The 13863-nt window shown below is 43.6% G+C and overlaps 1 protein-coding gene across 1 annotated transcript in view; it reads left to right on the top strand.

Moving 5' to 3' along the window:
* Positions 1-230: 230 nt before the first annotated feature.
* The window catches only part of CACNG3 (calcium voltage-gated channel auxiliary subunit gamma 3), a 110111-nt gene continuing 96478 nt past the window's right edge, over positions 231-13863 (top strand). The window contains exon 1 of the mRNA XM_033217731.1: positions 231-1622. Within this exon, the coding sequence (XP_033073622.1) occupies positions 1412-1622 (211 nt within the window). The 5' untranslated portion in view covers positions 231-1411. The remainder of the gene's footprint in view (positions 1623-13863) is intronic.

Below are 13863 nucleotides of genomic sequence, written 5' to 3'. Positions count from 1 at the left end.
TAGTCTTTTGCCCAGGGTCCCTAATATGTGCATTACAGAGTCTATATACTTTTAGCTCCTTCCATCTTTTAGGAATACATGATCATATATATATGAACAGTTCCGGGTCTGATCTGAGCAGGTTGTCTCCGGTGTAAACCAGAGCTCCAGAGAAACGAGGGTAGACATATTGGTTTGTTTGCTGGGGAACCAAATTGAGACAGACTCTACACAGATGTGATAGTGACAACACTTTTTGCCCGCCTAAGTGAGCCATAGAGTCGTCCCCAGAGCTGCTGGTGCCTTTAAGAAGACTCGGTCTTACGGGTCTTCTTTTTCCCCAGTGGGCTCCAGTGGTGCCCGCAGCAAAAGGCAAACTTGCCTGGCTCATGGGGTGGGAGGGAGGATTGAAGAATGCCGCGTTGGGTGGGTGCTGAGAGAGCGCCAGAGTGCGCTACGGGCTTCGCTCCCCTTCCCCTTTCCTTAACGCTTCCCAGAGCGGAGAAACCGGGTCGTGCTGCAGCGACCAGGAGCCGGGGCGCTGACTGTCCTCGTCTCCCGAAACTTTGGGCTGAGAGTGGGCTTGACTGGGCAGGGCCGAGCCGACTGATTGACCCGGGGGAGGGCGGGTGAGGGAAGAAAGACCCTTAGCACCTCGGGTTTCTAGCTCAGGCGGCGGTGTGCAGCTGCAGGAGGGAGCTGTCCCTTCAGCGTCACGGACCTTAAAGCCTAGGCGTTAGGACGGCGGAGGCGGGGCAACAGGCGGGGAGCTGTCCCTTCAGCACCACGGACCTTGGCGCCCCCGGGGAAACCAGCCGGCCCCCGCCCCAGGACTCTGTCTTTTCTCCAGTTTGAGCGGGGGTGTCGGGAGCAGGCGGAGAGCTTTCCTGCGAGGCTGTGGAAGCAGTGAACACTCTTCTCAGCGGCTCGCCTCCCAGCAGTGCTATTTTTTGCCATCCGCCCTCACCCCCAGCACACGCGCTCGCACACACACGCACGCACGCACACACACACACTCACACAGAGACCTCTCTGGGTTTCTTTGCCTTGAGTCTCCCGGGGCTGTGAGAAGCCAGGCGCATCTCAAACCGAGCTGGCAGCTCCAGGCTCCGGAGCCATGCCCTGCACGGACCCTCGTCTTTACCAAGCTCCTGAGGAATGAAAGGAACCCAGGGACCCTCAGAAGGCAGCAGTGATGCGGACCAACCCCCAGGAGCCTGCACCCTTCCGAGGGCCATAGGCGACCCAGGGAACTGGAGAGAGCTCCAGACAGGAAACCCCAGCTTTCCCAAAGTCTCTGTGGATGCTGACAAAAGGAGACCTGAATTTTTGGAAGAGCCTGTGCTAGGTTACCCGGCTGCAGAGTGATTTTCCCCTCCGGCACTGACTCTCCCCCTCCAACCCCCAGCCGTCCAGAGTACCATGAAGAATTATGAGGATGTGTGACAGAGGTATCCAGATGTTGATCACCACTGTGGGAGCCTTTGCAGCTTTTAGTTTAATGACCATTGCAGTGGGCACGGACTACTGGTTATATTCCAGAGGTGTGTGCAGGACTAAATCTACAAGTGATAATGAAACCAGCAGGAAGAATGAAGAAGTAATGACCCATTCGGGGCTGTGGAGGACGTGCTGCCTAGAAGGTATTTACAATTTCCTCTCAATGGCTCTGAATAATCCAGTTCTGATATTTTGGTGGGTGTTTGGAGGAGATGGGAGTGGTAATGAGGAGAGAAGAGTAGTTCAAATTATTGCTGAGAATGTGCAGGTGCCTAGACTCTGTTAACAGCAAGACTGACGCCATGTGGGCTAAAGGGGTTGGGTCTTGTTGATTGTTTTTAGTATAGGCTTCATAAGATGAGATTTTGTCACACTCTAGGCAGCTTCTGCAGTTTAGAAAAGTCTTCAAATCCAAAATCCCTAGGCATATTGTCAATTGCTTGGATCTCTGGCTTGAGATGGGGTCTTTAACTCTGCTTAAATTGGATTTTGAAGGGAGGGGGAGGGAAGGGAGGAGAAGGGACAAGAGGAAGGAAGTGAGGAGAGAGAGAGAGGGAGAGGGAAAGATGGGGAGAGAGAGAGAGAGAGAGAGAGAGAGAGAGAGAGAGAGAGAGAGAGACATATCCTGACCTGGTCTGGCACATTCTGAGCTATTTCCTTATTTCTCAACATAGACTTATCAGTTTCTCCTGAGTTTGCTGTACCTAGATATTGTCATGAACTTCCACTGCCAATCAGTAACAGGGTAACATATGTAAACCCCTACTCCCACCCACACCCTATGCACACATTTTAAGAAAAAAAAAATCCTTATTGATACATGTTTTATTAGTTTGCATCACAACAAAACTGAAGTCTTGGTATTTTGTATCCACCTGTCTTCATTCCTAAATCATTCCCAAACTCAAAACAAGGTATTTCCATGACATTTACAAAAGACTGATTCTCCAAGAATAGCAGTTCATCACTTCTAGTTCTAAAAATTAGGAGAGTAGTTCTAAATTATAATGAGGAAGACAGAACAATTAAAAAATGTAAAGCCCTTTTGTAGCCTACCACACTATTAAACTTGCTTTCGCCACACCAGAAGTCACTCTCAGCACCAGTAGGCAATGCTTGGATATCATTGGGATTAAATAGAAAGATAAGGAAGAAAATCAAAGCTCTTTGGAGCCTCCATGCCTGAGGGAAGTCACTGGATTAGAGGGGCGGTAGGGGTTTTCTTAGGCTTCTGAGAAATCTGTGAAGCTTGTCACCGTCGTGGGCAAGGAAGTCTGGGTTTCCTGTATGGTCCCCTCCCCTGCTTGCCATTGGTTCTTCACACTGCATTTCCACTGGCTGGCATTTGTCAGGGCTTCTTGAGAACTTGCATTTATGTAAATCGCTTAGGAAATCATGCTATGACATCACTTGCCAGTGTAATATTGCATCATTATCTGGCCTTCTTCCCATGTCCTGACACTTTGAACAACTGCTCTCCTGACTGTAGTGCTACTACAATTGATTCTGTTTCTAAAACAAATTTGCAACTGGTGGGAAGCCCATGTAGGAAAGGGCCACCTTTAATGCAGCAAGGATCATGTGAAGTTAGAAGACCTGGGTAATGCTGCAAAGTATCGCTGTGACCTTGGCTAAGACATTTACCCTCTCCAACTCTCAGTTTATTCATCTGGGAAATGATACGTTTGGACTAGGTGGTCTTGAATTAACATTAGCTAAAGCTTATACTGTATTCAATGCACTGACAGAAATTCTAGATAATTATTTCCTAAACAATGACAAAAGTCAGATATTTGTGAGCATTTGTGATTGTGTATGGTGAAGTCATTTACCTCAGAGAAATTCCATATTTTCCCTTTCTTATATTGACTATAAGGAATTGAATTATCTTTTGTAAAACTGATTTGGTGGATGTTGCAATATCTACACGGTTCTAGAGATGGCATAAAAATGCTAAGGTTCCTCCAAGCCAAAAATGGCACATGTGTGTACTGTGCTTTAGCCATTTCCAATTCTTCTGCCTCTGGGAATCAAACCTGAGAATGCACAATTAAAAATGAAGTTTGACTTTGCTCCTTATGATCTATGAAAAAAAAATATATCTATAAGAGCAGAGGTAGGACCTAAAATTTCTGAACCCTTGCTAAGAATTTCTCAACCGATGGTTTCTCTTTTTTCCAACATCATGTCCTACACCCACAGTTTGTACAAGGAATTAAAACCCCACCCAGGCATTCTGTAGGCTTAGTGGGAGAAGTGAGAAACTGAATCAAGAAGAAATTGGATGAATTGAAGACATATCCTTGGGCAGGTGAATTCTATCAAGAAACTGTGTTGCAGTCCCCATACAACTTGGCCTGACTTTTTTTGTTGTTGTTCACTTTTTTGAAGTATTAAATACAGTAAGATGCACAAATCACAGTGGATCATAATAAAATATTAGCTATGGCTGCACTCATGTAATTAACACCTAGATGGGTCCCGGTTGAAATATGAAGACAAGATTTGTTGCAATGTACTAAACACATCAAGTGTTTGAGGAATTTGCAGAAGCCTCTGATTTCTGCATGGGAAGACACATGCAGTTGGTAGCATCCATTCCAGGCATTTCCGTCCTCTGGTAGAATGAAGATGGACAGTCCTTTCCCATTCAGTATTTCTTACCTACCCCCGAGCCTCAACATCCTCATTTTCTGGTGCTTTAAGTGTCAAGGGAAAACTGGGAGGTTTTTGTAGCTCCATTTTCTTAGAGATCAAATTTAAAAAGTTCATTCTTCTGTACTTTTCTAAAGAGCCATGAGACAATGTGATTATTTTATCCAAAAGAAGAGAACGCCAAGGAGAACATGACAGCTGTCTGCAAATATCTGAAGGGCTGTCATATGAAAGAGAGATTTGAAATGTTCTGTGTGGCCTCAAAAAGATAGAAGTATGAGCTAGAGGAAAATAGGTTTTACCTCAATATAAATAACTATCCAATGTGGAATGGGAAGCTTTGGGAGGTGATGGGTCTTCCAACACCAAAGATATTCAAGTATAAGCAAACTACATCAATTGTTTCCCAACTTGGCTGGTCATCAGATTCTCATGAGGAACTTTAAAAAATTAGATTATCAGGGGCTCCATAACTAGATTCCGTGCTTCCATAGGTCTGAGGAATACCACGAAAATCTGAGTTTTCTAAAGGTGCTTCAAACAATTATGATGTTAAAGCCAACAAGTATTGATATTTGCACTGGGCCTGAGGATGACTACCTGTTATAAGGATGATCACGTCACTCAAGGAGGAGAAGGATGTTTCCAGTTTTCATTTCTGTAGGTAGGTTATATCCTTCTCCTCCTTGACTGACGTGATCAGCCAAACCAAGTTTACTTTGTAACTGAATTTGGCCCATGGGCTGTCAGTTTTGAGCCTTGTAAATTACCTAAATGGCATTTTTCATCCAAATTTCTGATATTTTTATATTTGACTCCTGAATTACTCTTTAGTAGTCAATAATCACTTTTTCAACCCTCAAAAAAATACCTAAGAAAAGATAAGCTACCCTACCAGAATATTCGTTACGTTTAGCACTTAATATGTGCTCACACTGTTCTAAGAATTTTGAAAAATTAACTCTTTCTTCTTCAAAGAAGCTCAGTGGTGCAGATACTATTATTACCCTCATTTTACAGATGAGGAAACTGAGCCCTGGGGAATTTACATAACTTGCCCAAGGTCACACACCTAAACTCAGCAGGCAATACTTAACCTTAGTCATGCTGCCTTTCTGAGTATTTGCTAGAAAACATTAATTCATGCTTTGGTGGGTAGCCTGCTACTGGTACAAACACTAACTTGTGAAAATGCCCAGGCACATGGGTTTTTCCATTCAGAAGTTTCAGATTTCAGAACACTCAGTGTGCCTGTGCAGCATCGGCAGGGACGCAGGAGCCACCAGACACACACAAACTCAGAGGCAGCAAAGGACACGCTTTGCATGGAGAGACAATTGACCTGTGTAGAGACACCCACACTGGGAAACCAACACGAACAGCTGACTCATTATCTGGAAAGCACGGGAGGCATTCACAAAGTAGAGCCCTAACCTGTGCATGTTTTCAATAGCGACCTGTGAATTTGAATGAGAACATGTTCAATATGTGACTCCCTCATTAGGAAAACCTCGTGAAGTCCTGGAGACAATCAAAGCGATGTATTCAGATAGCAGAAAGACCACCAGACTAGTAGTGAGGAACCCTAAGTGTTCATCCCATTTCCGTCACTAACAGTTATGTGAATTGTGAATGTTATTTTCCCTCTTTGGACCTTAGTTTACCCAATTCTAAAATGAGAACTTCAGATAAGATTAGGGAGTAACAAATCCAAATGTTTGCGTAGTTGAGGCAGCTAATGTAAAGTATGAAACAAGCATTTCCCAATCCTCTTAGCTCAATTCTAAGCAGGTTTGGAGGTGGGTAACAGTAGATTTGAGAAGATGTATGGTTACTGAAACTTGGTCTCAGTATGGGGCAATAGGGAGTGGTGAGGACTGTGGCAAACTGGAAAGCACAAGCCCCATCTGAAGGATGACTACTACTTGGCTTGAGTTGACGTTTACCTTGGAGAAATGGACACCAAGTGTGGCCCAATATTCCAAGTAAAGAAAAGCCAGATGTAAAATCTTTTTTTTTTTTTTTTTTTTTTTGAGGTGGAGTCTCGCTCTGTCGCCGGGACTGGAGTGCAGTGGCCAGATCTCAGCTCACTGCAAGCTCCGCCTCCCGGGTTTACGCCATTCTCCTGCCTCAGCCTCCCGAGTAGCTGGGACTACAGGCGCCCGCCATCTCGCCCGGCTAGTTTTTGTATTTTTAGTAGAGACGGGGTTTCACCGTGTTAGCCAGGATGGTCTCGATCTCCTGACCTCGTGATCCGCCCGTCTCGGCCTCCCAAAGTGCTGGGATTACAGGCTTGAGCCACCGCGCCCGGCCAAATCTTTTGACTTTTAAAATGCAGGCAACTCTTTCAACTTCCTAAGAATACGATACTAGCCAAACCAAATTTACCTTGTAGCTGAATTTGGCCCCTGGGCTGCCAGTTTTCAGCCTTGTAAATTACCTAAATGACACTTTTAATATAAATTTCTGATGTTTTTATATTTTATTCCTGAATTTTATTAGTCAATAATCACTTTCTCAATTCATTAAAAAATACTAAGAAAAGAAAGACTACTTATTTAGGATTTTAAAACAAGGAACTTAAAGTTATGACGAAGAGGTACAATAACTGATACTTCTGCTACAGATGGACCGGGATGACATCAAACATCTGGCTGGAAAACTGGGGGAAAAAATGAGCCAGTCATTAGAAGTTCTCCCATATTTCCAAATCTCCAGATGGTTGACTTTTTCAGCCAGATGGGGTTCCAGCTTTATTTATGTGTTTGGAAACCTTCAGGGAAGCTGCAAAGATGTGGTTGAGGATGGAGGTGAGGAAGAGACATAACATTTATTAAGTATTCTCTGTGTGCCAAGCCCTGTGCTAGGTGCTTTTGTACATGTTAGTTCATACTTTTCGTATCTCCTGTCTTCCCCCAAGTAGAATGTAGAATCTGTAAGGACAGAGATTCTTGTCTGTTGGGGCACTGCTCTACCCCTAAAACTTAGAAACAGTACCCAGTCATCACTTCTGCACCTGCAGTCCTAGATTTAATGCTGCATCCTCCCTTAGACATAGGTTCAGAATGTGCTGGAGTTCTCTTAACTCTCTTCCCTACTCCTGACCTTCTCCCAGTTCCTTTTTCTGTATTCTTCCTCCTTGCCACTAAAGCCTGAAAGCCAGATGGAAGAGAGAAGTGGGCTGGTGTCTTAAGGCAGGATGGGTGTGAGTGACCCTGACTGTGTTTGAGGGTTGAGTCAGGATTGGGCAGGTGGTAGAGGTCGGAGTATGAACATGACTAATAGTCATGGCACAATGTGTCCATAGTGCCATATTGGTTGTTAAAATGTTAAAATACTTTCCTATGTCTTGATAAACAACATCTGGCCCAAGTCTTCCACAAACTCCCCACCACCACTGCACCCACCCTAGGCCTTACTGGGGCCTCTCAGATCCATTAGGTGAAGGGTGGAGACCTGGCCCCACAGATGTCATTGTGACCTTACTCTGGCCCTACAAAACTATTCATTCTGATTGTCTGGTCTTGTGTCCCATTGGTTGTTAAATATTTTAGATCTCATTCCTAGTCTTATCATCATTGTTGAAAAGAAACTCACCCCTCTTCTTTCTTCCCAATCTTCTATCTGACTGTGGGATTCCACCTACCTTAGGAAGTAGATGCCTTGAAAATACTTTCAGTTGTTTCATTCTCTGAAATTTTATCTTCTGGATTAGAATAAAGGCAAGTGACCTTCATTCCAAGGTTGGGTGACCAGCATAGGTTATTTGTATGGATAACTAGTGTGTGTCAAGAAAAATATAAAACAAGAAATTAGGCAAAAAGATGACTGTGTTCTTTTAATGTGCACATAGAGCACAGTGAAACAAGCTTACCCAAAGGTTCATCCGACCCTCCGGGGAAATGCAACTTTGATTGACTTAGCTTTTAGTACAGATTCAGGCCTGGTTGCTACATAGTTAGATATTTACTTGTAGAAAACTGAGAAAATGCACGTAATTTTTTGTTCAGTAGATGTGCATGTGATTTTCATTCATTAGAGGAGATAACCCCAAATGTTGTGGATTTATTCTCTCCTCTCCTGAATATTAATCAGTTTTATATTAATTTAGTGATCTTATTTCAAAATTTTTTTCACTGAAAAAAATAGAACATCCCCTTTGAACTAGTTTTGTCATTCTGCTGGCTTCCTCGTTGCTGAATTGAACAAAACTTGACATGAGCTCACTATGTATTTTAGGAGAATTATGTTTGTAATAATTTAAAATTTCTTTGACATATGGAGGCATCGCGCAATGAAAACAATGTTTCTGAGCTTAAACAGAAGTGTAGAAAACCACAGGTTGTTTTAATTTTCTCCCATCTTATAACCCTGCCACAGCACACTTTTTCAGCATAGGAACAAATAGGTCTTTACTAAGTCAATAAAAGACCACAGAGAATATGGGATATAGCAGGGGCTTTTGGAGCAGGCGGACCTGGGGGCTTATGTAGATCCTGTTGTTTACTGATTGTGAGACCATGAAAGTTGCCTACCCTCTGAGCATTAATTTACTTACCTGTGAAAAGAAAGTAGCAAGTGCCATCAACTGTTTCTGTTTTAGTTCTTGTGTTTCCTTCATTCCTTCTTACCTCTAAATAACATGTTGACCATTAGTTCTTGATTTATGCATTTCTACACAAGATCCATTTGCTAAGACAAACAATAAGTTAGCTTTCTTATACAAGTTCTCTCCTTCCTCCCAATACTTTTAGTTCCTGAGTGAGGTACCCGTGGCTCCAAGAAGAATCATTCATAATGATTGGGTGCTGCATTGGACACTTGCTTAAGCAGCATGGCTGCTCATGTGCCCACATAGCAAGGGACTTGGAGGAAACACAGAGCTAAGAGGAGGCATGGGAGTGGAGCAGCCTGTTTGGAATGGTGAAGCTCTATGTGTGGACTGGATCTGGCAGTGGGTAGCTGAGCTGCCGCCATTGTGTTCATATCTCACCTGAGAGAGCAGCCCATTAACCAAGAAAACCCTAACCTGGCTGCATAATGTTTGTGAAGATGTTGCCCTATACGAGGCTACCTGGTTGAGGGGTAGAGTAGGGGCTGAGGTAGCCCACGCTCCGCTCACCAAACCACGCACCTTGGTTCAGAACTGAGTCTATCCAGAGCGAGGAGGGTCTATAATAATTGTTCACAGGTACTGTATGGGTCAACTACAGTCTCAGCAACATGGGGCTGTATGTTTTCAGTGGAAGGAGTCAGGCAGGATGGAAAAGACTAGACCAGAGTCAGAGATTCCACACCAGGAAAGGAAGTTGCAGTGGGAAGGTACCATAGGACCCTCCAATAACCAATGCATGTGACTCTGCAAGACAGTCAGCATGCAGATCCCTGCTACACAGAGTGCCTGGCCATTGATGTCAGCCAGAGAAGCAGTGGCAGCAAACAAGAAAGGTTTACAGCCTTGTCCGTCTAAGCGAAGTGGCATGTTGGCCTTTTCTTTCTTCCTGCTCTCTGCAGAAACATACATACAGAAGGTGCTAGAATCTAAAGGAGGAAGGAGCAGGGCTAGTGATTTGAATTCAACATGCAATTTGAAATGTTAGACAAACTGGAAGTTTTAATAACCAAAAGTGACTGGGAAGTTATGAAATCTGCCTAAACTGACATTAAGGAAATGAAGGATTTGATATAACACAGTTGAAAACCAAACTAAAACTGGTGCATGTTTATATCCCACTAAATTGAGACCCATCAATAAACATAAATAATGTCATCATGCTTTGTCTCAGAAATTTTAATAGTTGAAAACTCTGCAGGGCACGGTGGATCACATCTGTAATCCCCAAACTTTGAGAGGCCAAGGAGGGTGGATCACTTGAGCCCTAAATTTTGAGACCAGTGTGGGCAACATAGTGAGACCCCCATCTCTACAAAAAATACAAAAAAGTTATCCAGGTATGCTGGCATGCTCTTGTAATCTCAGCTACTCAGGAAGCTGAAGTGGGAGGATCACTAGAGCCCAGGAGATCATGCCACTACACTCCAGCCTGGTGATAGAGTGAGACTCTGTGAAAGAAAGAAAGAAAGAGAGAGAGAGAGAGAGGAGAGAGAGAGAGAGGGAGGGAGAAAGAAAGAAAGAGAGAGAAGAGAAAAGAAGCAAGGAAGGGAGGGAGGGAAAGAGGGAAGGAAGGAAGGAAGGAGGGAAGGAAAGAAGGAAAGAAAGAAAGAAAAAGAAGAAAGAAAGAAAGAAAAAAGAAAGAAAGCTAGCTCACTCAGTGACATATATATATATATATATTATGATGTGTAGCTATGTCTCAGGGCTTGACAAACTATGACTAGGCCAATTTCAGCCCATTGCCTGCTTCTGGACTGCCCATAGCTAAAAATATTTTGTACATTTTAAAATGGTTGAAAAACTAAGTAATATGCAATATTTTGTGACAAATAAAAAAGACATAAAATGCAAATTCCAGAATCCATAATCCTAAATGTTGTCAATAAAAAATTTATAGAAACTTGTTTTCTTTTTTGTCATTTGTATTTCTATATAACATCCTCAGTTTTGCTGCTTGGCCTGCAAAGCCTGAAATATTTACTATCTTGCCTTTTCCAGAAAAAGTAAAGTTTGCCAAACCCTGCTATATCTCACTGCAGAGACATGTAGGAATCTATAATAACATTCTATTTCTAGAAGGATTATTTGTTTTTCCAAGAGTTTTGAATTGCTTTTCTTTTTTCTCGCACCATCTGCCTTTATCACAGACCCTTCATGTGATCAGATATTCTTTCTTTCCCAGAGAACTCTCACATAGTTCTGATTTTTCCCTTCTCTCATGGTGTCCGGGAAAATGCAGCCCGTCCAGGTACACAGGGAACAGTATCTGCTAGGGCTGACAAAAGAAGAAAGCCTTGGGAGCCAGTGTTTCTACTGACAATAAAAAGAAAGGAACACTATAGATAAGTTTGATAGTAGACTCCGTAAGACATGGTTACTCAGTGGGTGACCCACAACAGGCAGCTGGTGTTGGGAGTCTAGGTCCAAATACTGTGCCATTTAGCTCCATGGATGAGGTTCAGTATGCTTATGAAACTTCATGAAAGATACATGAATGGGCACTTCTATGAAAGAGTCTCATACTCCAAAATGTAACAAATCACAAAGAGAGAGCTTAGAACAGAAGTGAAACTGAGGGTGACACCTAGGGTCATCCAAACACAGATGGTAATCAAAGGTATGGCTGTACACAAGAAATGCCAGAGAAACACAAGGAAGACAAAGAGGGAAAATGATACCCTAAGTAGCATTGACAATTATGGACAAAGAACACATGAGCCAGTGAGATTCTGGAAAAGCAGAGATAAAGGAGGAAAAGGAGAATTCAGGATTTGACTACTGTTTTGTGGGTCTGCTGAAGCTTTTTCCAAAACGGTGCAGATGAACGACAATGTCTACTACTAAAAGCCCTCCAGCCTAAGAGAGCTCTCTGCAAGGCAGGAACCCCACCTGTAGCTTACCTCCTGGATTTGCATGAGGTGGCTCACTTCCAGGGCAAGTCTGCCCTTCTTCCTAGGATCAGTCAGCAGGTGAAATTGTGTTATGGATCTTGGGAGCTGTTTCCGAGGAAGCTGGAGAGGGAGAGGATGGGCCATGAGAACCCCAGAAACAGGTGCCAAGTAACTAGGGAAAATAATTATTTTTAATTTCTTAATTTTTACTTTTCAAAATCGTTTTGAGACAGGGTCTTGCTTTATTGCCCAGGCTGAAGTTCGGTGGTGCAATCAGAGCTCACTGAGGCCTCGACCTCCTGGGCTCAAAGGATCCTCCCACCACAGTCCCATGAGTAGCTGAGACTACCGGCACATGCCACCATGCCCGGCTATTTTTTAAATTTTTTGTAGAGATGGGGTCTCACTATGCGGGCCAGGATGGTCTTCAACTCCTTGGCTCAAGCAATTCCCCCACCTTGGCCTCCCAAAGTTCTGTGATTACAGGTTTGAACTACTGTGCCCCACCTAGAAAAAATAATTAATAGCTAATACTTCATGAATACTTTCTATGTGCCTAGCAATGATTATTGTGGCAGATCGGGCATTCATTTGTTCGTTTTTGAGACAGAGTCTTGCTCTGTTGCCCAGGCTAGAGTGCAATGATGTGATCTCGGCTCACTGCAACCTCTGCCTCCCGAGATCAAGTGATTCTCCTGCTTCAGTCACCCAAGTAGCTAGGACTACAGACGTGCACCACCATGCTCAGCTAATTTTTTGTATTTTTAGTAGAGACAGGGTTTCTCCATGTTGACCAGGCTGGTCTCGAACTCCTGGCCTCAAGTAATCTGCCACCTCGGCCTCCCAAACTGCTAGGATTACAGGCATGAGCCACCATGCCCGGCCTCATATCTGGACCAGGCCCTGAGCATTTATTCATTTATTTAACAGACACATGCTAGATGCCAGGCACTGTTCTAAGCATGTACTTTACAATTATTATTTAACTCTCTTGATTTCTTTAAGAGATAGATACTATTATTACCTCCATTTTACAAACTGCACATGGTTAGTAAACGCTGGGCTGGGATTTAAACTGTACCTTCTTCTGTTTCTCATTAACTGTATTCTGGGCCCTTGGATAAACCCTTCACATAAACAGGCTCAATTGAGCCTCATCATAGCACTGTCTACTACTTAGCTGTCCTGTTCTACCAGGAAGGAGATGGGGGCTCAGAGAGGTAAAGTAGCCTGCACAAGATCACTCTGCTAGGTGGTGGCAAGGCTGGGATATAAACCACAGTCCCACCCTAACCATCACACTACACTGCCTTAATTTAAGGACCCGGGTTGATGGGTTGGGTCTCCTCCAACCTGCTCAATCCTGTGTCAAGGAGAGCTCAGCGTCAGTCAGAGGTTCTGAATCACTCAACCACTGGAGATACTGTGAAAAATAATTCACCCAACCTCTGCCAATTCTGATACCTAATCCAGAAAGCAAGGTCAAGGAAAATAAATGGTAAAGCCAATAAAATTGAGACGTCATAGCACTAGGCTGTGAAGAAACACCACCTCTGGAGATCAAATGTAAATTTTTCTTTAAAAAGGTAATACTAATGATTTGGAAGTGAGAAGAACAGGGAGCCTGATGGGATGCAGGTGAGCAAACGATTTGAGGTTCTCACATCTTCTACGTTGGAGTTGGGGTGTTTGCCAATGTGGGGATGGCATCAGGTCCGTGGCTATTCCACTTCCTGAGGAGTAAACTTGAGCACATTATTTATTTGACTTCTTTGGGCTTTAAACTCTGTGTCAGGCATCAGTAGACCCTACCCTTGCCCTCACCTCCAAGTTTTGGGCTTGGGTGACTCTGTAACATAGACAGTGAGAATCTGCAGCCAGGTTCTCATGCAGCACTCCGACAGTCAAAACCGTCTTTTGTACAAGTACAAAGTACAAGACTTGCAATATACAAATGTACCACCAGGCCTGGTTCTTACTTGGTCTTGGGTTTGAGTGGGCCAGGAATGGGCAGTTAGGTTGAGATTTGGGCAGGCAAGGCCCAGCACCGTCTATCCACCTTTTAGCCTGCAGGCTGTAGGAAATGTTATCATGTATCTTATTGCCACCCAAAAAACTATCCACCACATTTCCCTGAACCACCAGCCTAGAACCACAGTCTGATGTATAGTAGATCTTCAATAAATATACCTTGAATTTTTTTCCAGAAGGAAGATATTTCAA

This window comes from Trachypithecus francoisi, unplaced genomic scaffold (genome assembly GCF_009764315.1).
Source record: "Trachypithecus francoisi isolate TF-2019V2 unplaced genomic scaffold, Tfra_2.0 Lachesis_group10, whole genome shotgun sequence".
In the NCBI taxonomy this organism is placed as follows: Eukaryota; Metazoa; Chordata; class Mammalia; order Primates; family Cercopithecidae; genus Trachypithecus; species Trachypithecus francoisi.
Note: the sequence above shows the minus strand (reverse complement) of the source record. Positions and strands in the feature narration are given on the sequence as shown.